At 55.4% G+C, this 20,889-nt stretch overlaps 1 protein-coding gene and 1 pseudogene across 1 annotated transcript; both read right to left on the bottom strand.

Moving 5' to 3' along the window:
- Positions 1–1,924: 1,924 nt before the first annotated feature.
- Positions 1,925–5,731, bottom strand: LOC116528018 (annotated as a pseudogene).
- Positions 5,732–14,811: 9,080 nt separating this feature from the next.
- Positions 14,812–20,572, bottom strand: MNX1 (motor neuron and pancreas homeobox 1). Its single transcript, XM_032244885.1, has 3 exons — positions 19,573–20,572; positions 16,411–16,571; positions 14,812–15,823 (listed from the first exon to the last, which is right to left on the bottom strand). Exons 1-3 carry the CDS (start codon positions 20,264–20,266, stop codon positions 15,470–15,472), a joined length of 1,209 nt encoding a protein of 402 aa, XP_032100776.1. The 5' UTR covers positions 20,267–20,572; the 3' UTR covers positions 14,812–15,469.
- Between the last annotated feature and the right edge of the window lie 317 nt (positions 20,573–20,889).

Genomic DNA, 20,889 nt, shown 5'->3' with positions numbered 1-20,889 from the left:
GCTAATTTTTGTATTTTTAGTAGAGACGGGGTTTCACCATGTTGACCAGGATGGTCTCGATCTCTTGACCTCATGATCCACCCGCCTCGGCCTCCCAAAGTGCTGGGATTACAGGCGTGAGCCACCGCGCCTGGCCTCGGAATCCTTTCTCATTCCCCACTGTGCTGTGAACATTGTTGCAGCGTCCACATTAGCATCTATCTTGTAATTCTTAAAAGCTGATGGATGATCCAGGACATCTGTGCTGTCTCCAGGATAACTATCCTCATTGAAATAAAGCAAACTGCTTTTTTATTGGCCGGATATGGTGGCTCATGCCTGTAGTCCCAGCACTTTGGGAGGCTGGGGTGGGAGGAGTGCTTAAAGCTAGGAGATGGAGACCAGCCTGGGCAACAAAGTGAGACAAAAATTACAATATTAACCAGACATGGTGACACCTGTAGTCCTAGCAACTCAGGAGGCTGAGATGGAGGATCCCTGGACCCCAGGAGTTTGAGGCTGCAGGGAGTTATGATCACACCACTGCATTCCCATCTGGGCAACAGAGTGAGACCCTGTGTGTTTATTCCAAAAAAAAAAAAAAATTGAAATAGAAAGTCAAGCAAGGCTTGCAAAGTACAAGATGAGACCCAAGGCTCTGAGGGCCAGCCTGACGTCTGAGAGCCCAGCACTGCACGGCAGGCTCCTGGCAGCCGCCCTCCATCAAGCAGAGGCTGTTTCTGTTGCTATCACTACGATTGTCGTTACTCAGTTCTGCCCAGCCTTGGCCAAATCTCTGATTGCCTAGGAAGACTCAATCCCAAACAGACGAGTCCAAAGGCCTAACTGTCAGACAGGCTGCAAAGGCAAAGCACGGCAAACCCAGGCTTCCTGGTAAGTCTTTGTCTGCCCTCACTGCGTGTGGAAAAGCAAGCTCATACAAGCCGGCATCAAACACGCTCACTTACCTCATCAGAAGTTCGAGGTGATTATTTGAGATTTATTTTGTCCTTGGCCCCAAACTTCTGATTAGTGAAGAAAATGCAAGTCAATCCGCTCCCAAGCAGGCTGGAGCAACCCTCAGATCACCGCCACTCACCCTTTCTGACTTCAAGGGACAAAGCGTTTTAAGCCCCTCTGTTTTCTGAATCAGACTTAATAGGGCCGATGGAGTCTGGTTTCCTACTTTAGCAACGGTGGAAATAACACTGATAAATCAAGTCCTGGTGGTGTTTGAGCCTCACACTAGGCAGCGGAGTTTGGCGGGGAGCCTGCGGGGGTGTGCTGCGCTGGCCTGGCTGTCCTGCCGCACCCATGGAGCACGCGACACAGAGCTCAGAGACAGCGGGTCTATCGCACGAGACAAACTTCCAGAACTGTTCCTCCGCCCACTGTGTGTGAAGGAATGAGTGTCCCTTTTTCCCTATGCCGTGACACTGTTAAAATACCTCACACGAGGGCCAGGCACAGTGGCTCACGCCTGTAATCTCAGAACTTTGGGAGGCCAAGGCAGGTGGATCACTTCAGGTCAGGAGTTCAAGACCAGCCTGGCCAACATGGTGAAACCCTGTCTCTACTAAAAATATAAAAATTAGCCGGGCGTGGTGGCACATGCCTGTAATCCCAGCTACTCGGGAGGCCGAGGCAGGAGAAGCGCTTGAACCCAGGAGGTGGAGGTTGCAGTGGGCTGAGATCGTGCTGTTGCACTCCAGCCTGGGCGACAGAGTGAGACTTTATCTAGATAGATAGATAGATGATAGATAGGTGGATAGGTAGATAGGTAGATAGGTAGATGGATAGATAGGTAAAGCTCACACGGACAGGCAGAAAGCTTTTCCTCCGGAAGGTTCTGGACGGCTCTGGTATTCCTCAGAGGCACCAGGAGAGAGTGGGATTTTCACTTTGCCGTCTGTCACTCCACGGCTCCTCTCTACAGGCCCCCGAGTCAGGCCTGGATGAATCTGAGTTGCAGCAGCTCCCTAGGGGCAGCTGGAGCAGCCGTTCTGCCCCCAGCCTGCAGGGACTCGCATCTTCACATGGAGACAGGTGGGTGCCACGGCCCCCATGACCCGCTGGCTTCCTGGCTGAGTGCTTGGAAAGCACCCAGAGCAGCAGAAACAGCCGCTCACGAGTGCTGAGGAGTCAGGAGGGAGGCAGGGATGAAGGGGCTTTGGCTGCCCACGCAGGTCCCACAGCCACAGCAGGTGGTCTGGGTATGGCGGGGGTTGGGACCTGGTGGCCGCAGGCTGTGCACGTGGTCAGGACTCGGAGGTCCGGGAGCCGGGCCAGGACTCCGGGGAGCACCTGGGAGCTGCTCCCTGCCTGCCCTGCTTCCTCAAATCGACGTCTTCTGGTTCCTACGGCCTTGGGGGCTCTGAGGGAAGCGACTCTGCACACGGATGGCAGGGAGGTCTGTGCCCTCAAGCCTGCCACCCCTGAGAGCTTCCCAGGGCCTGGAGCTCACAGTGCCATTGAAGTCGCAGTGGGAACCCCTTGCTAAGCTGAGGTGCTTCCTCCTAATGGGGTAATAAAGCACTTTGTCACCCGTGAGTGAGAGGTCTGATAAAAGCAAAATATTATCACACCATCTGTGATTAGGAGGCAGCTGCACACTGGAGACACAGTCACATTTATGAGTAAATAGAATTTGTTTCTGTGCTTTGATTATGAAGGTCACAGTGGCTTAACCCTGTTGCGGAGGCCTCAGATACATTATCTGCTCAGATAGAACTGGGAAGGAAAACACTGGCGGTCATTAAAAGCAAATTACTTTGTTGTGCAAAGATAGAAGGGAGAAGGCCGCTGAAATCTTGAGGTGTGGGGGCACTGGGGGTGCCGCAGAAGGGCAGCATCTCTGCAGACACCTGCAGGCGGGAGCTGGGACCCGGGAGTGACCTGCCAGTCCACCAGCAGCCAGAGATTCAAACAGGCCAAGGGCTCCCTGCAGCTTCCTGGAAAGCTCTCGGGGTATTTTTAGGCAATTTTGGAAGCTGCGTAGCGTGCAGGAGGTGAGGGTGCCCATGCCTTCTCTCCTGTGAAAACAAAAGGAAGGATTTCTGCGAGATGAAATCGGCCCATGTTTCTGGTTTATTTATTTATTTATTGAGATGGTGTTTCTCTCTTGTTGCCTAGACTAGAGTGCAGTGGCGTGATCTCGGCTCACTGCAACCTCCACCTCCCGGGTTCAAGCGATTCTCCTGCCTCAGTCTCCTGAGGAGCTGGGGTTATAGGCACCCGCCACCATGCCTGGCTAATTTTTTTTGTATTTTTAGTATATATGGGGTTTTGCCATGTTGGCCAACCTGGTCTTGAACTCCTGACCTCAGGTGATCCGCCCATCTTGGCCTCCCAAAGTGTTGGGATTACAGGCGTGAGCCACCGCACCCGGCCGTGTCTCTGGTTTTAAATGTTTCTGGTTTTGCCTGTGTTTTGATTCACTGATGCATTGGCTTTATTTTCAAAGTGAAATCTCTGGCCCGGGGGCCTCTTTGGAGGAGGGCTGGCACAATGCCATCTCTACACTGGATACTCAGGGAAGTCTAAAAAAGAACCAAAAAGTGGCCAGGTGCAGTGGCTCACGCCTGTAATCCCAGCACTTTGGGAGGCCAAGGCGGGTGGATCACTTGAGCTCAGGAGTTTGAGACTAGCCTGAACAACACAGCAAAACCTCATCTCTACAAAAAATACCAAAGAATTAGCTGGGAGTGGTGGCGTGCATCTGTAGTCCCAGCTACTCGGGAGGCTGAGGCAGGAAGATTGCTGGAGCCTGGGAAGTCGAGTCTGCAGTGAGTTGTGATTGCATCACTGCGCTCCAGCCTGAGTGATACAGCCAGAATATGTCCCCAAAAAGAAAAAAAACCTATCTGGAATAGGCAGATTCATAAATGGAGATGACCAGGGGCTTGGTTTAGGGGCAGGGAACGTCACGCTTTAATGGATGCAGCGTTTGTGTGGAGCTGATGAAAAAGTCTGGGGTGTAGCTGGTGGCGATGGCTACATGGCATGTCAAGTGTATCTAACACCACTGAATTGTACACTTACAAATGTTGGGATGATAAATGCTGGGATGTATATTTTACCACAGTAAAAGAAAAAAGAACTAGTTAGATACAGTGACTCATGCCTGTAATCTCAGCACTCCGGGAGACCAAGGCAGGAGGATCACTTGACTCCAAGCGTTCAAGACCAGCCTGGGCAACATGGTGCAACCCCGTCTCTGCAAAATATTTAAAAATTAACTGAGTGTGGTGGCATGTGCCTGTTACTTGAGAGGCTGAGGCAAGAGGATCACTTGAGCCCAGGAGCTCAAGATTCCAGAGAGCCATGATCACACACTGCACTATAGCCTTGGTGACAAAGTAAGACCCTGTCACTAAAATTAAAAAATATTTTATTGCTAAAAATGCTAAGCTTCATATGTTGCCTAGGCTGGCCTCGAACTCCTGGGCTCAAGTGACACCCTCACCTTAACCTCCCAATGTGCTGGGATGACAGGCATGAGTTGTCATGCCTGGCTGTAATTTCTTTTCTTTATCGTGAACATATATTTTATTTAGTCATTTTTCTTTACAATTGAAATTCTGGAAGGCCGGATGCGGTGGCTTATGCCTGTAATCCCAGCACTTTGGGAAGCTGAGGCGGGTGGATCACCTGAGGTCAGGAGTTCGAGACCAGCCTGGCCAACATCTTGAAACCCTGTCTCTACTAAAAATACAAAAATTAGCCAGGTGTGTGGTGTGAGACTGTTGTCCCAGCTACCAGGGAGGCTGAGACAGGAGAACTGCTTGAATCCGGCAGGCTGAGGTTACAGTGAGCCAAGATCACAGCACTGCACTCCAGCCTGGGTGACAGAGTGAGACTGTATCTCAAAAAAAAAAAAAAAAAAAACGGAAAAGAAAGGAACTGGGAATTCGGCCAGGTGTGGTGGCTCATGCCTGTAATCCCAGTACTTTGGGAGGCCAAGGTGGGTGAATCACCTGAGGTCAGGAGTTCGAGACCAGCCTGACCAATATGGTGAAACCCCATCTCTAAAAAAAAAGAAACTCTGGGAATTCAAAAGTAACAGAATACTGCCTGTGAGCTTCTTATAGACACCAGAAAAAGCTTCAACCCTGTGTTCCACATTGCTCTGCTGGGCTTTGTCCAAATGAACCTTCATGAGCCGCTGCCATCCAGTTTCACGCGGATTCTCTTGCCCACAATTTCACTTGGGAAGACCAGGTCCTCGAGGATTGCCTTGTGCACAGCTGTCACAGTACGGCTCCTGGGATGCTTTTGCTTACTTTTTGTATGGCTTTTTCGAGGTGGCTTAGGCAGAATCTCTGAGCGATAAAGACATGCTTCCCACTGAACTTTTCTCCAATCCTGTACTAGCCGGCTTTGGATTTCCTGTAAAGATTTCAGCTGAGGAATGGGAACAAAGATTATGATAGCTTTCCAACCACCACCAACTTCGATTTCCTTGGCTGCCCTAATACTCAGCTCCCTGAGCTGAGCCTTGAGGTCCAAGTTTTGTTGTTTTTTTTTTAAAGACGAGGTTTCACCATGTTGGTCAGGCTGGTCTTCAACTCCCGACCTTAGGTGATCCACCCGCCTTGGCCTCCAAAGTGCTTGGATTACAGGTGTGAGCCACCGCGCCCAGCCCAAGGTCCAAGTTCATGTCCAGCTCCAGAAGAGCCCGGGAGATGCCAGACTCCATCTTGTCTGGCTTCTCCCCATGGAGCTCCATGGTCTTGGCACTCAAACTGAACATGGCCTTCTCCTTGCTGAGCATCGGCTGAGGAAGAGACCCAAATCTCAAGAGAGTGCATCAAAATCCCTGTAATTTCTTAAAATGAGACAACAATGAAATTTGTCACATTGATTGACTTTTCCTTTCCCGCCAGATTTCTCTGTAGCATGAATACTGTTTGATAGCATTTTACCCACAGTAGAACCTCTTTCAACAAATGCCTCAAATTTGTGGAATATTCTAAATCCTTTATTTAGAATTCCACAATGTTCATTTGGAATTTAGAATTCCACAATGTTCAATTGTGTCATTTCCACAATGTTCACAGCATCTTCAGCAGAGTAGATTTCAGCTCAACAAACCAGTCTTTGCTTATCCCTAAGAAGCCACTCCTCACCTGTCCAAGTGTTATCCTGAGATGCAGTAACTCAGTCCCATCCTGGGGCTCCACTTCTAGTTCTCTTGCTGTTTCCTGCAATCACTTCCTGCAATCACTTCCTCCACTGAAGTCTTGAACCCCTCAAAGCCATCCATGAGGGTTGGAATCAGCTTCTTCCAAACTCCTGTTGTGATATTTTGACCTCCTCCCATGAATCATGAATGTTCATAATGGCATCTAGGTTGGTAAATCCTTTCTAGGAGGTTTTCAGTTGACTTCCAGATCTATCAGAGGAATCACTATCTATGGCACCTATAGCCTCACAAAATGTATTTCTTTTTTTTTTTTTTTTTTTGAGACGGAGTTTCACTCTTGTTACCCAGGCTGGAGTGCAATGGCACGATCTCGGCTCACCGCAACCTCCGCCTCCTGGGTTCAGGCAATTCTCCTGCCTCAGCCTCCTGAGTAGCTGGGATTACAGGCATGCGCCACCATGCCCAGCTGATTTTTTGTATTTTTAGTAGAGACGGGATTTCACCATGTTGACCAGGATGGTCTCGATCTCTTGACCTCGTGATCCACCTGCCTTGGCCTCCCAAAGTGCTGGGATTACAGGCTTGAGCCACTGCGCCCGGCCATGTATTTCTTAAATAACGTCAAAAGTCAAATTTACTTCTTGATCCATGGTCTGCAGAATAAATATTTCATGCCTGTGTTAGAAGGCATGAAATATTAATGAAAACATTAACTTCCTTGTGCATCTCCATCAGAGCTCTTGGGTGACCAGGTGCATTGTGAATGAACAGTAATATTTCAAAGGAGTCTTTTTTCTTAGTAGTAGATCCCAACTTGGGCTTAAACTATTCAGTGAGCCATGCTGTAAACAGACGTCTGTCATCCAGGCTTTGTTGTGCCATTTACAGAGCACAAGTAGAGTAGATGTAGCTTCCTTCCTTCCTTCCCTCCCTCCCTTCTTTCCTTCCTTCCTTCCCTCCCTCCCTCCCTTCCTTCCTTCCTTGGAACAGTCTTGCTCTTGTTGCCCAGGCTGGAGTACAATGGCGTGATCTCGCTTCACCGAAACCTCCACAACCCAGGTTCAAGCAATTCTCCTGCCTCAGCCTCCCAAGTAGCTGGGATTACAGGCATGTGACACTATGCCTGGCTAATTTTGTATTTTTAGTAGAGATGGGGTTTCCCCATGTTGCTCAGGCTGGTCTCGAACTCCCAACCTCGGGTGATCCGCCCGCCTCAGCCTCTTGAGGTGCTGGGATTACAGGTGTGAGCCACCGCACCGGGTCTATTTAGCATAAACATGAAAGGCCCTAGGATTTTCAGAATGGTAAATGAGCATTAGCTTCAACTTAAAGTCCTCAGCTGCTTAGCCCCTCACTAGAGTCAGCCTGTCCTTGGAAGCTTTGAAGCCAGGCACCAACTTCTCCTCTCTAGCTGTGAAGGTTTTAGACGGCATCTTCTTCCATTAGAAGGCTGCTTTGTCGAGACTGAAAAGCTGTGTATGAAGTCACCATCATCAAACACCTTAGCTGGATCTTCTGGAGAGCTTGCTGCGGCGTCTCCCTCGGCCCTGGCTGCTTCACCTTGCCTGTATATTATGGAGACGGCTTCTTCCCTTCAACTTCACGAACCAGCCTCTGCCAGCTTCCAGCTTTTCTTCTGCAGCTTCTTCACCTCTCCGCCTTCCCAGAAGCCTTTGGAGTTAGGGTCTGGCTCTGGATTAGGCCATGGCCTAGGGAATGTTGTGGCTGGTGTGATTTCCTGTTTAGAGCACTAACCCTCTCTGCATTCAGCAGTCCAGCTGCTTCTGTCTTACTGTTTGCATGTTTACTGCAGTGGCACTTGTATTTCCTTCAACAGCTTTTCCATTGCATTCCCAGCTTAGCGAACGGACACCAGAGGCCTGGATTTCTGCCTGTCCCAGTTTTCACCAGGCCTTCCTCACTGAGCTTGATCATTTCTAGGCTTTGATTGAAAGTGAGAGATGTGTGACTCTTCCTTTCACGTGAACATTTAGGGGACATTGCAGGGTTATTACATGGCCTAATTTCAGTATTGTTGTGTCTCAGGGAACAGGGAGGCCCAGGAGAGGGAGGGAGAGAGACAGAGGATAGCAGTTGGTGGTGCAATCAGAACACACACATATTTATCGATTAAATTCACCGTCTTATACGGGCAAGGTTGGTGGCACCTCTGGACAATTAAAATAGTAACATCAAAGGTCACTGATCATAGGTCGCATAACAGATATAATCATAATGAAACAGTTTGGTAATTGCAAGAATTCCCAAATGTGATGTAGACATGAAGTGAGCACAGGCTGTTGGAAAGACGGTGCTGACAAACTTCCTTCATGCAGGGTTGCCACAAACCATCCATTTCTAAAAAAACGAAATCTCTGTGAAGTGCAAAAAAGCAAAGCAGAATAAAACGAGGCCTGCCTGTACTTAATCTGATGACCTGCGTGCATCTAAAGACCTGGAATAAATTAATCATGAGAATAAATGGTCCAGGTGGTAAAAGGTACATACATATGCAGACTGAAGAAAAAACACACTTTGCTTTTGCGTGTCTTCGCTCATTTGTGGGATCTGAAAGTGAAACGAGATAGACAGGCTGGTTACCAGCGGCTGGGAAAGGGAGTGGTGGTGGACGGGTGGGGGCGTTAGGGGGGCAGGTGGGACAAACGGGTACAAATAAGTACAAAAGAATGAATAAGACAGTATTTGATAGCACAACAGGGTGGCCACAGTCAGTAATAATTTAATTACACATTTAAAAATAACTAAGAGTCTAATCGGATTGTTTGTAACACAAAGAAATACTGGAGGGGATGGGTGCTCCGTTCTCCATGAAGTGATCACTACGAGTTGCTTGTATCAAAACATCTCATGTACCCCACACATATGTACACCCACTAGGTACCCACAAAAATTAAAATTTAAAGAAGAGGCCAGGCGCGGTGGCTCACGCCTGTAATCCCAGCACTTTGGGAGGCCGAAGTGGGTGGATCACAAGGTCAGGAGTTCAAGACTAGCCTGGCCAACATGGTGAAACCACATCTCTACTAAAGAAATACAAAAATTAGGGGTGCACCTATAGCCGCAGCTACTCCGGAGGCTGAGGCAGGAGAATTGCTTGAACACGGGAGGTGGAGGGTGCAGTGAGCCAAGATCGTGCCACTGCACTCCAGCCTGGGCGGCAGAGAAAGACTCTGTTTCAAAAAATAAATAAATAAATAAGAGAGAGTGATAATATGTAGTAAAGTTATTAGGACCCCCCAATTTGCATTTCCTTTACGGATTTATCTATTGTTAAAGAAACGCTGCAAGTCTTCTGTTACAGGGATGCACCCTGCTCTGAAGAGCCAGAACCCTCGGCCTCCTGGGTGCGGCGCTGGCTGAAGCAGAGACATCGACAGACGCAGTTCGCAGGAGCCAGCTAAGCCTGAGGCTTAACGGGCCGGAGCCTCCTCTTGGGTGCCTGGCCTGGCCGAACTTTCCAGAAAAGACTCGGCGCTGTCACGCTCCTCACAACTTCCCTGCCTGGGAACTGATCTTTACGCTGTTTTATTTTATTTTCTGTTTTTCCCTTTTCCCTTCTTTCTTTTTTTAATATCACCATAGAGAGGAAACTTGTTGCTTGGCAGAAAGGATGCTAAGCCGGAAGGTGAGCTGCAACGTTAGCAAAAAGCAGAGACAAAACTACAGGCTTTGAAATAAACACGGGTCGTTTCTTCCACCTTCTCTGGTAATAAAATATCTGAAACAATACATATCAAGACTTTTTTTTTCTTCCCAAAAAAAACAAAGACAAAAACGGGTTCACTTCTAGCATGAAGCACAGGCACCAGTTCCAGAATACCAGGGTGCCTGTTCTTTCGCGTCCAGCGTCCACTTCAACAGCTTCTTCCCGACCTGGACACCCTCAGGGCGGCTTCGGGGGTGACACACCCCGGGCTGAGACCCTGGTTCATCGCGTCCTGAGCCCACCCAGCAAACCCCAAGCCCAGCCCAGCGCGGCGCCCCCGACCGGGTCCGGGGCTGGGGAGGCCCCGCCCGCGGCCCGCGGCCTGACCCCGGCCCGCCCCGGCCCGCGGGCGATAAGGCCGCGCCTTTGTTCCTGCCCCCAGCTGGGTAAACCGCGCCCCGCCTCGCTGGCCGCCTCGGGGGCACCTTTGTCCGGCCCGGGGCGAGCATTGTCCGCGCGGTGTGTACACGGGGAGGGGCGCCAGGTGCGCGGGTGGAATGCAGGGTCGGCACGGGGCCGGGGGGCGGGCCCGGAGCTGGGGGGTCCCCAGGAATCCTCGGCCGGGCCGCCTGCTCCCGAGGGTCCCCTGCGGCCGCGGGTGGGGGAGCCCGGGGGGCGCGGGCCGGGAGACCCCTGCGCGGGACGAACCCGCCGCTGCCGCGCGTTCCCGTCGCGTTCCCGTCGCCTCCAGCTTGAGACACCTGGCGCGTCGTAAAGTGATTTACGAAGTGAAAGTGTGAAACCAGGCCACCAGCTGGAGGCCCGGCCGGCTTTAGGAGTTTTATTAGGTGCCCTATTATGGAAAATAAACTTTAATCCCACCATAAAAACCAAATCTGAAAAACATATTTGCCCTTGCTGTCCGGAACGCCGCGGCATTCCTGGTGGAGGTCACACCTCCGCCGGGATTAGTTTTACGGAGGAGACAGAACTCCACGGGACTTTGATACGGGGGGGTTGGGGGCTGCCCCACGTGGATCCCAGCTTCTCTCCGCGCCGCGCTCCCCGCCCCGGGACGGTCCCGCCTGGCAGCCCCCTGCAAGCCTGGGGCGCAGTCAGCGCTGCCCCGCACCGGGACCGGGTTGGGGGAGGCCACAGGTCACTTCACCCAGAAACCCGAGAGGAGCTGAGAAACCAGCCCCGACGCCCCTCCCGAGCAGCTTCGCAAGGAGGGGCTGGGGTCAGGGGGGAGGAGAGGGAGAACGGCAGATGAGAAGAGGAAAAGGAAAAAAAAAAAACCCACACAATTATTTTTACAATCATTGTAACCATTCACGTGTTAGTGCCCGAGGGTTAACTATGCGTATTATGCTAGAACTTTCTCATCTTCCCAAAGTGAAACTCTGTTCCCAAGAAATGCCGACTCCCCAGTACCCGCTCCAAGCCCTAGCAACCACCATTCTGTTTTCTAAGAGCTTGGCTCATCTAAACTGGTATTGCAGACGATCTTGCAGTGTTTGTCTTTTTTGTTTATTGCCTGCTTATTTATTACTATTATTTTGTAGAGCTAGGGTCTCACACTGCGGCCCAGGCTGGAGTGCAGTGGTGCCGTCGCATCCTGGAACCCCGGGCTCAAGCCATCCTTCCGCAGTAGATGGGACTGCAGGACGGCACCCCCAAGGAGGGTCAGTGTTTGTCTTTTGTGATTGGGTATCTCACCCAGCATAAAGTCCTCAGAGTTCAGGGTTGTTGTAGAACGTGACAGGATTTCCTTCCTTTTAAAGCCTGAATAGCACTCCCCCGTCTGTGCGCGCCACGTTTTCCTCATCCATTTCTCTGTCGATGGTCATAGGCTGCGCCCACCTCTTGGCAATTGTGAACAGTGCTGCAATGAACTCGGGTGTGCAAATGCCTGAGATCTTTTTTTTTTTTTTTTTTTTTTTCCCAATTCTTTTGGATATATACCCAGAACTGAGACTGCTGGATCAGATGGTGATTTGATTTTTAATTTTTTGAGGAAACTTTTTGAGGAAATTCTATTATTTTACATAATGGCCACACCGTGTTACATTCCCACAACAGCTCCAATTTCCCACATCCTTGTTTGTTTTATATTGGCCATCTTAACACGTGCGAGGTGACATCTGTGGCTTTGATTTGCATTTCCCTGAGGCTAGCAGTGTTGAGATCTTTTCATATGGTTGGTGCCATTTCAAAATCTTATTTGGAGTCAAGTCATTTGCCCATGTAGTTTGGTTTTGTTGAGAGTGGTGAGAACTCTGGATATTAACCCATTACCAGATTCGTTTTGCAGATGGCATCTGCCATTCCCAGGCTGCTTTTGACTCTGGGTGATTGTCCTTTGCGGCGCGGACGTTTTTCTGTTTGACGTGGTCCCATTTGTGTATTTTTGCTTTGGTTGCCTTGCGTTCGGGGTCCGAGAAGGAAAGTCACCGGATGGGGGAAGGGACAGGTCCACCTCCTCTCCCTTCGAGCTGTTTCTTTACTCCCTGACGCCAGGCCGTAGCCGGGGTCTCCAGGCTGCCTCACCCTGCAGCCTGAGCTCCAGGAGGGGCTGGAAAGGAGCCCCCCGGCCGCCCTCTGGCGGGCGCGCTTTTCTACGCCCAGCAGAACTCGCCCACGGCAAGGCGCCTTTTTCTAAGAACGGAGGAGAACCCACACTGGAGCAAAGAAAACGGTGGGCGAGAGGTGGGGCCTCGGTGGGGCCTCGGTGGGGCAAGGAGGCCAGGCTGGGGTTCCAAAGGACAGAGTCAGCTTTGGGTGGGGGCCCTCCCTGGGGACCCAGGGCCCTGGGTCGCAGAGACGGCCACCGCGGGGGTCTCCCCCCGCCTACCTTCGCTTCCGTTGCGGCGGTGAACTCTGCAGGCCTCCGGGGCAGCCAGAGGACCTCAGAGAAGTCCCGCGGCGGAGGCCTGGGCCTGTCTGAAAACACCAAACGCCGCCTCAGCTCCCTCTGGGCTCCCCCTGCGGAGACCTTGCTCCAGGTCCTGAGAACCCGATTCCTGGGGGCCGCAAAGGCTTTCTACCCCATGCGCGGGGTCAGCTGGCGGCTCGGGTGCTGTTGGAGGGCGGGGCCCCGAAGGGACCCCCGCTACAGGCCGAGCCGAATCAGCGACCCCGACGCAGCGTCTAGGGGTGAGGGGCGCGCCAGCGAGACGGGCAGAGCCAGGCCTCCCGAGCGTTCATTAGGCAGAATGAATTGTGCACCGTGCCCGGAGTGGATGAGGACGAGCCAGTGATTATATTTAAATTTGCTATAATTGATTTGGGGAAGAGCTACTGTGACAAGAACGAATTGATCATTAAATTTATTGACGAGATAAATTCCGCCGCGATTGAGCGGCCCGCAGGCGCAGGGGCCGGCGAAGGTCCCGGGCCTGGCTCTGCTGGAGGACGGGGGAGGGGCGGCCCTATTAACAGCATCTTCCTTCAGTGTCGCTTTTCCCCGCGTCCCAGAGGAAGCGCCTGCACCCTGAGGGTAGAGGGACAGACCCTCCGCGGAAGCCTGGGGCGCCCCAGCTCCGGGCGTGAGACCCCTTTCCAGGCCAAGCCCCCCCTTCCCTGTCTGCCCACTGCGGGTGGGGGCGCTGAGGCTGAGCCAGCTGAGCCCAAGGGGAACATAATCTCCAGATGTGAAGCCAGCCGGGGAGAGATTGCTGCAGGCTGAACCTCACCAATGTGTTAGAAATTAAAAAGAAATGTACAGATTGCAGATATTTTAAAAAACAACAACAAAAAATCAGTCTTCCCCTTGCCCCCCTCTCCTCTGGTTTTCCCACTCTCTTTCTCTGGGCACTCTTCCTCCTCCACCAGTGGCAAACCCTCTCCCAGTTCCCTCAAAGCACCTTTGGACCCCAGGCGGCGGAGCCCAGCCCCTGCGCCAGCGCTCAGCAGCTGCTTCTGCCTGGACTCCCAGCAGCCGCGCCCCGGCCTTGGTTGAGGTTGATTTTATGGAAGGGGCCCGGGGTGATAATGAGTTGCCAGAGAGGATATTAATCTCCCCGCACCCTGAGGCAGAGGAGTGGCCGCGCTTGCCCTGCGGTAATCACCCAAATGAAACACCAGGCCCTTCTGAACTCATTTTATCAGCTGGGAGGAGGGAGGGAAGGAGGGAGGAGAAGGGCACTCGCAGGTGCTGCTGAGAAAGTGACAAACAGAAGAAAGGAGGAAGGCCCGGGAGAAGGGCGAGGTGCGGCGTCCACGGTCGCCCCTCTCCTCCAGGCCTGGAGAGGCCACTGGGTCAGCAGTGGGGGAAGGGGGACGGGGGGCGCGCCGGGCTGGGTGGCCGCGGGCCTGCGCTCCCGGGCGGGCGAGAGCGCGGGCTGAGCCCGCATGTGCGCAGCACATGGCGCTGGCCGCGGTGATTGATGGCGCGTGCTGCAGAGGCTGATTAACCCGGAGCCGCAGCAGCAGCAGCAGCAGTGCGGAGCGCTCCTGCATCCCGCTGCTGTCCTCGCGGACGAGGTTTGCACAGGGCCAAGAAGACCGAGCCCGGCCAGCCAAGGAAGGTTCTGCCAACAGAGAGGGCCGGGGTCGAGGAGGAGAGAAGCACTGCGCAATTCGGTGCGTTCCGGGAAATGTGCAGAAGCAGCACCTGAGGTCTCAGGACCCCACATGCTACTAACCCCTAATCGTTCGAAGCTTATTTTCTGAAACGCCCAAATAGCGTATTACCACTTCTGGAGTGCCATCGAAACAAGAGCCCGCGAGGAAATAGGAAAATAAATAAATAGAGTCCCCAGCTCCGCTTCTGAGGGGCATGTGTACCAGGACAGGCGTGGGTCAGGCAGCCAGGCACGCCCTGACACCTGGCCACAGGTATTCTGCCAACACTTCACACTGCGACTCCCCAGCAGCAGGCGCGGAGGTGGTCCTGACACCCACTTGAGACTCCGATTTTCACCCTTAGCTGACAACCGCAGAGTAGACACCCTCCCCATCATTTCTACGAACAAACGGTAAAGCCGCAGGCATAACCCCCAAAACGCGTGCACGCTGATCCAGTACAAAAGCAATTTATTTTACATTTCATCGTGGGCGATGGGAGAAGCTAAATAATAATTTAGCATGCATACGTAGACGTTTCTTTTTATATATAAATACAATATATAAAAATAAAGACAGTACAGTTTTGAGATTTTCAGCAGTTTGAACGCTTGTGACATAATCCCCCGGACCCCAGAGACGTAAGCATAAACCCTTTTTCTTTTCCCAATACTCTGCAGAATGGCGGCTCCAGAGGCGGTTTCAAGTTTCAGAAGTCAGGTAACACTGTGGGTTTCCGCCTTCTCCCACGCGGGAAGAGGGGAGACGGGAGGTTCCCCTGTGGGGGGGCTCGGTTCTTCTCACAGGCACCTCGCACCTCCCCCAACACCAACCAAAATTAAAAGAACCAGAGTTCAAGTTTCAGCCCCCGGCTCTCCCTCTCGCTGTTTCTTGAAGAGAAGGCGAGGCGCCCTGGCTTAAAAGGGAAGCGCCCAGGACTGGAGGCCGAGGCCGATCCCTCCAGCCCGGCCTGGGCTAGGGGTTCACCAGGCGGCGGCCGAGCCTGCTCTCCCTGCTGGGCTGGGCCAAGTGGGTGCGGGCGCCGGGGCCTCCGGGAGAAGCTGCCGGCCTGGGTGCTCCGAGCGCGCCGCACCTGCTGGGCCGCCGGACTCCTACTGCGGCGCGGGCTGGTGGCTGGGCCGCGGCGGCGGAGAGTCGTCCTCGGAGGAGCAGTCGGAGGAGGCGGCGTGGGCGCTGGCGCCGTTGCTGTAGGGGAAATGGTCCTCGTCGTCCTCGTCCTCGTCCTCCTCGGGGTCACTGTCCCTCAAGTCCCGCAGGCGGCGTCCGCTGCCCTTGTCCCCGGGCGCGGGCGGCCCCAGCAGCTCCTCCGCGCCCGGCTCCTCCGCGCCGCCCTTCCCCGAGCCCCCGCCGCTGCCCTTCTGTTTCTCCGCTTCCTGCGCCGCCTGCTCTTTGGCCTTTTTGCTGCGTTTCCATTTCATCCGCCGGTTCTGGAACCAGATCTTCACCTGTGGGCACAAGCGGGCATGAGAAACCAGCCACCGCCATTCAAGCCTTCCTGTCTGGAGTCCCCCGCCGCGAGCGCCTGGGCCGCAGCGGGTCGGCCCTGGAATGGCCTCTGGGTAAGAGGACTTAGAAGCGGAATGGGGAAGGGGCTGGCGGCTTCCTCCTCCCCCTACCACCTCCCACTCAGCAGCAAACCGCAGAGCTGGGCTGGGGCTCCGAGGGAGCTAGGACTGTGTCCCTAGCACCCCAGGCCGGGGACTTTTCTCCCCCGCACCCTCCCTCTAACGACGAAGGGTCAGGGCAGGGGGCCACGTAGTGGTAAAACTCAGGATGCTCCCTTCTCTCTTTCTAGAACAAGGGGATCACCTTCTTCAGAAAAAAGGAGGGGTCCTTAAGTGCAGATTTTTGGGCCCCACCCGAAGCTACTGAATCTGCGCTCTGGGCTCCTTAGATGAACCCATGCGCCTGCCTGCCGTCTGAAGCGTCGGGGCGCAGCGCCAGATGCCCAAGACCGCCTGTGGGTCACGAGTGCAGAGGTGACAGTGTCCCTTGGGAGGCCTGGGTGCGTTGGGGCGGGGCGGGCGCGCACCTGGGTCTCCGTGAGCATGAGCGAGGTGGCCACTTCGAAGCGCTTGGGCCTAGACAGGTACTTGTTGAGCTTGAACTGGTGCTCCAGCTCCAGCAGCTGCTGGCTGGTGAAGGCGGTGCGCGGCCGGCGGCACTTCCCCAGGAGATTCGACTGCGCCTGGGCTGGGGACCAAAGGGCAGTGAGGCCCACAGTCGGCTGGTCCTCGTCCCCGACCCTCCTGTGGCTGCTGGTACCACTACGGCAAGGCCCCAGCGTGGAAGGTTCCCTCCGGGCACTGCAGAGGGTGAGGCTGTCCCTCTTCATCGGTGCCCCCTCTCCAAGGAATGGGACTCCGGACCCAGACGACCAAGTGCAAATGGGTGGTTTGGGTTTAATGGGACCAATTTTTTTTTTCTGGTCTGGGAGACGTCTGAGTGTCCCTGTTGAGCAGGGTCCATCGCTGGATGCACCTCTCCACAGGAGCCGGCATTGGTATGAGAGGATTGACCCAGGGGCAAGAGGAGAAGTGAGGTCAGTTGGGGGCCAAGATAGAGGTTCCAGGAAGCCCAGGCGTTCGAGGCTGCAGCGAGCTAGGACTGCACCACTGTGCTGCACCCTGAGCAACACGGAAGACCCCATCTCTCAATAAATAAAAATAATAATAACAAAATAAAGGAGCAGTGAGTGGCAGAACCAAGTCTCTCCCCCTGTCCTCACCGCACCTTCCTAGAGGTTCAGGCTCAGATCCAGACAGGTCTGGGAAGAGCTGGTGCTGCTGTGGCAGGCCTGCCTCCTCTGTCTCCTTAAGACAGAAAAGGAGGCGGAGGAGAAGGAGAGGAAGGGAGGGAGGGAGGGAGGGAAGGAGGGATGAAGGAAGGAGGGAAGGAAGAAAGGAAAGAGGGAGAGAGGAAAGGGAGGGAGGGAGGAGAGAACAGGACCAAACCCAGGGTCCAAGTCTGTGTATTCATCAGGGAGCCTCCCACCTTTCAAATCTTTTTCTTGACAAACCCCCTCCTGGGGCGAGCGGTGGGGGCGAGGGGGGAGGGCAAGTCCTGGAGAGACTGGAAGCCTTTTCAGGACAATTCTCATTACGCAAATTACAGGCAGAGGTGCAGGCAGGATCCGGTTCTCTGTGTGTTCGAGGAGGCCTGCCCTGCTTTATTTACATAATTTCGCACGGTTACATCACAGAGAATTTTATGACCTCAAAACGAGACTTCCCTTGATTTCCCAGGAGCCTGACAAGTGTTAGACAATAAAAGAAAGAAAGAAAAGGAAAGAAAGGAGGCCAGCCCCAGGCCAGGATGAGCTCAGGTCCCCCGGGAAGGGCAATTTGCTTTAGAGGATGGCCCACGCCCCCTGCTTTAGTCAAACAAGGCCCCGAATTCCCAACTTGACAATACATTAGAACTTTAATTAAAACACTGGCTCCGGAGGGACCATTTGGGAAATACCATCCAACGGGCAGAGACAACCAATTAAAGAAACGAAACAGGTTTCCCCGTGACCAGCGAGGAGGGCTTCTCAGAACACAGGCCGCTGTCCTTGGCCAGGTTATGCCTGCCCTTTTGGATTGCCGGTGCACATTCCTCTCCTGAACTTAAAACCAGCTGTGTTTGAAATTTGGCCAACTCTAGGTCAACATTCGAAATCTGAAATGGCAAGGTGTGTTGGGAAAGGGGTCTCACTTTAATAAATTTTTTGAGTGACCTTGGGCTACAAGCTCCGGAAAGCGAAGATTGGGGCTGGTGGGAGCCCAAGGCCCTCGAAGGCCTAGGACCACTGCCCCCGGGCTGGCCAGCCCACTCAGTGGGCAGCTTTCCGTCCCTCGCTCTAGGAAATGCAGGTTATAGTGGTGGCTTTCTATCAGAAGGGTTGGGCCCTGGGTCTGCAGCCAGGCCTTGGAGGGTGCTCTGAGTTTTAAGCCCAGGCTGGCAGGAGATCCCAGTCACAAAGGTGTCTGAGGTGAGAGGCAGCTTTCCCTCTTCCAGCGGAGTCAGTGGGGCTGACTCTCCCAGGGAGGGATGGGTGGCAGTGGGGCCTTCTTGGGGCTAGGCTGGGAAAGCCTCGGGCAGCTGCAGGGATTTTCTCACCCCCTTGCGACTTCTCCAGCCTCTGGGGTCCTAGATTTTCTCTGTTTAGTCACAGTCACGGCTTCCAGCAAAGGAATCTGAATTCTGGAGTGTTTATTTCTGTTTTCTTTTTTGCTTTTCCCCTGCTCTGCCTGCATCTCCCCAGTCTAAACAAACCCACTCAGACAGAAACAATGGGGTCTCTTTGTTTAGGTGTTGGGCCGCTGAAGCCTGGAGAGGTATCCATCTTCTGCTCCAGCCCGACTCAAAAGTCGCTGACCCCGATGGGGCGAGCGGGGAGAGCCAGAGTCCCCGAGCCCCAGCCCGGAGAGACCGCGTGTGCCAGGAAAGCCTGAGGGTCCCAGGCCTCTCGAGAGGCGTCCCGCCCGGATGGAGAGGAAGCTGCCCGAAGCCCGGCGGCTTTGGGGTTGGGGGAACCGGGGCTCCCTCAGCTCCACTTTGGAGAGGCTGGGCGCCCGGGACTCCAGGCCAAGCAACCACTGTTTAGAGTCCCCGTATAGCTGGTTCAAGCCAGGCCATCTGCTTCGGCCATGCACCCCCCGCTCCAACGCCCTTCCAGAGGAGGGCAGCGCCCTGGTAAGAGCCGGGGGGTTCCCTGGGCCCTGGCCTTCCCGCCCCGGGTCTCCGAAGCCCATTTCTCTTGTTTGCTGCTCCTGAAGCACTCCCTCTCCCAGGAGGGGCTGCGGGTCTCTAGCGCCCAGAATGGGGGACCCGGCCCAAGTTCCTTTCCCCGGTGATAAGCCCTGACTCCCATTCCCAGGCCTGCCTAATTCGGGGCGCTCTCCGGCTCGCCTTCCCCGCGACTTCCTTTTCCTGCAGCTTGCGGGTTAATCATTAGATCTCAGTCTCACACCTCCAACTGCCCCTTCGCGTTAGGAGAGGAAGAGAAGGCAAGGCCTGCGCATAGCCATTTTAACAATTCGTTGCCCGTCTCACGCCTGGGGGTCTGGGCGAGTCCTCGCAGAGCGCCGGCGGCTTCGCAGCGCTTCCCTGGCTCGCTGGGAGCCGAGCACAGAGAGGGGCAGGCAGTGCCGGGTGGAGGATGTGCGAGGCCCTCCCGCCACCGGCCCGGGGGCCGCAGGGTACTCACAGTTGAAGTCGGGCATCTTGGGCAGGATCATGCCCGCGGTGGACGCGCGCAGCCACTGGTCCAGCTGGAAGGTGCCGGCGCCCAGCTTGATTGGGTCTGCGGGGTGCGCCGGGTGCCCGCCCTGCACCTGCGGGTACGGGTAGGAGAGCGCCGGGTGCTGGCCCGCCAGCGCAGCCGCCGCCGCCGCCGCGGAGTAGCCGTAGACCGGGTGGCCGTAGAGCGCCGCCTGCGCCGGGAGGCCCGCACCGCCCTGCGCGCCCCCCGGGTGCAGCCCCAGCGCCAGGCCCCCTGCGGCGGCGGCGGCGGCGGCGGCGGCTGCGGCGGCGGCTGCGGCCGCTGCGCCCGGGTGCGCGTGGTGGTGGGGGCCCCCGTGCCCGCCGCCCGTGCCGCCGCCGCCGCCCGCGCCCAGGAAGCCGGGTTTGGGTAGCAGTGCGCAGTGCGCGGCCAGCAGGCGCGGCGGCGACGGGCTTTCCGCGCGCAAGCGGTCGGCGGGCGCCGCGGGCGGCTCCGAGGACGTGGGGCTGCAGCTGCCGCTCGTGCCGCCGCTTGCCCCGCCACCGCCGCCACCTCCGGTGCCAGATGCGGCGGCGGCGAGCGACGTGACCAAGGCCAGCGGCGCGCTCTGCGCAGAGGCGGCTCGCGGGGGGTCCACCGCCAGCAGGGCGTCGATGCGGAAATTTTTGGATTTTTCCATCGGCTCGTTTGGGGCTGGCGCTTGGGGCCCGGTGGTGGGTGACGCGGCGGTGTGCAGGCTCGCGGAGTCAGTGCGCGCGGTGCAAGCCCGCGGGTTCGGTGTTGTTGTGGTTATTTGCCAATAATCAAAGTCGCCGCCGGAAACTCAGCCGAGGGTGACCATGGTCCCGGCGCCTCCTCCGTGCGGGCCCCGCCCCGGACCGCGCTCGCACAAACTCCCACGCGAGTGCGTCCCCGCGCCCGGGCCGGGAAGCCCGGCTCTCTGCGCTCCAGCCCTCAGGCGACCGCGCCGAGGCCGCTGGCGCCGAGCTGGGGACCCGCGCCCCTCCGCGCACTTGAAGCTGAGCGCGGCCTCCGATTGGCGCGCGCGGAGGGGTCCTGGGGAGGGCAGCCGGCTCCGCCATTGGCCGAGGGGCGCACCTGTCACCGTCCCGGCCTCCCGCCGCCCCGCCCCCGCGCCGCGGGGTCCTAAGCAGCCCAGGGTGTTGAGCAGCGCTGGCGGGCTGGGACACCGCTGGGGGGTGGATGCTCCAAGGTGCAACCTGGGACCTCTGCCCGCCCTCCCGTGGGTGCGGAGCCGGGCGGCGGGCACTGGCAACCCTCGGACCCCTGAAGAGCCCCGCG

Source organism: Sapajus apella, unplaced genomic scaffold (assembly GCF_009761245.1).
Source record: "Sapajus apella isolate SASKATOON/1434 unplaced genomic scaffold, GSC_monkey_1.0 scaffold56, whole genome shotgun sequence".
In the NCBI taxonomy this organism is placed as follows: domain Eukaryota; kingdom Metazoa; phylum Chordata; class Mammalia; order Primates; family Cebidae; genus Sapajus; species Sapajus apella.
Note: the sequence above shows the minus strand (reverse complement) of the source record. Positions and strands in the feature narration are given on the sequence as shown.

Excerpts from the sequence above, each read along its gene's own strand:
- MNX1 (XM_032244885.1), bottom strand. The coding sequence starts at position 20,266 with ATGGAAAAATCCAAAAATTTCCGCATCGACGCCCTGCTGGCGGTGGAC. Across the intron at positions 16,572-19,572 it reads CAAGATGCCCGACTTCAACT|CCCAGGCGCAGTCGAATCTC; the intron begins GTGAGTACCCTG and ends TTTGGTCCCCAG. Across the intron at positions 15,824-16,410 it reads TCATGCTCACGGAGACCCAG|GTGAAGATCTGGTTCCAGAA; the intron begins GTGCGCGCCCGC and ends TTGTGCCCACAG.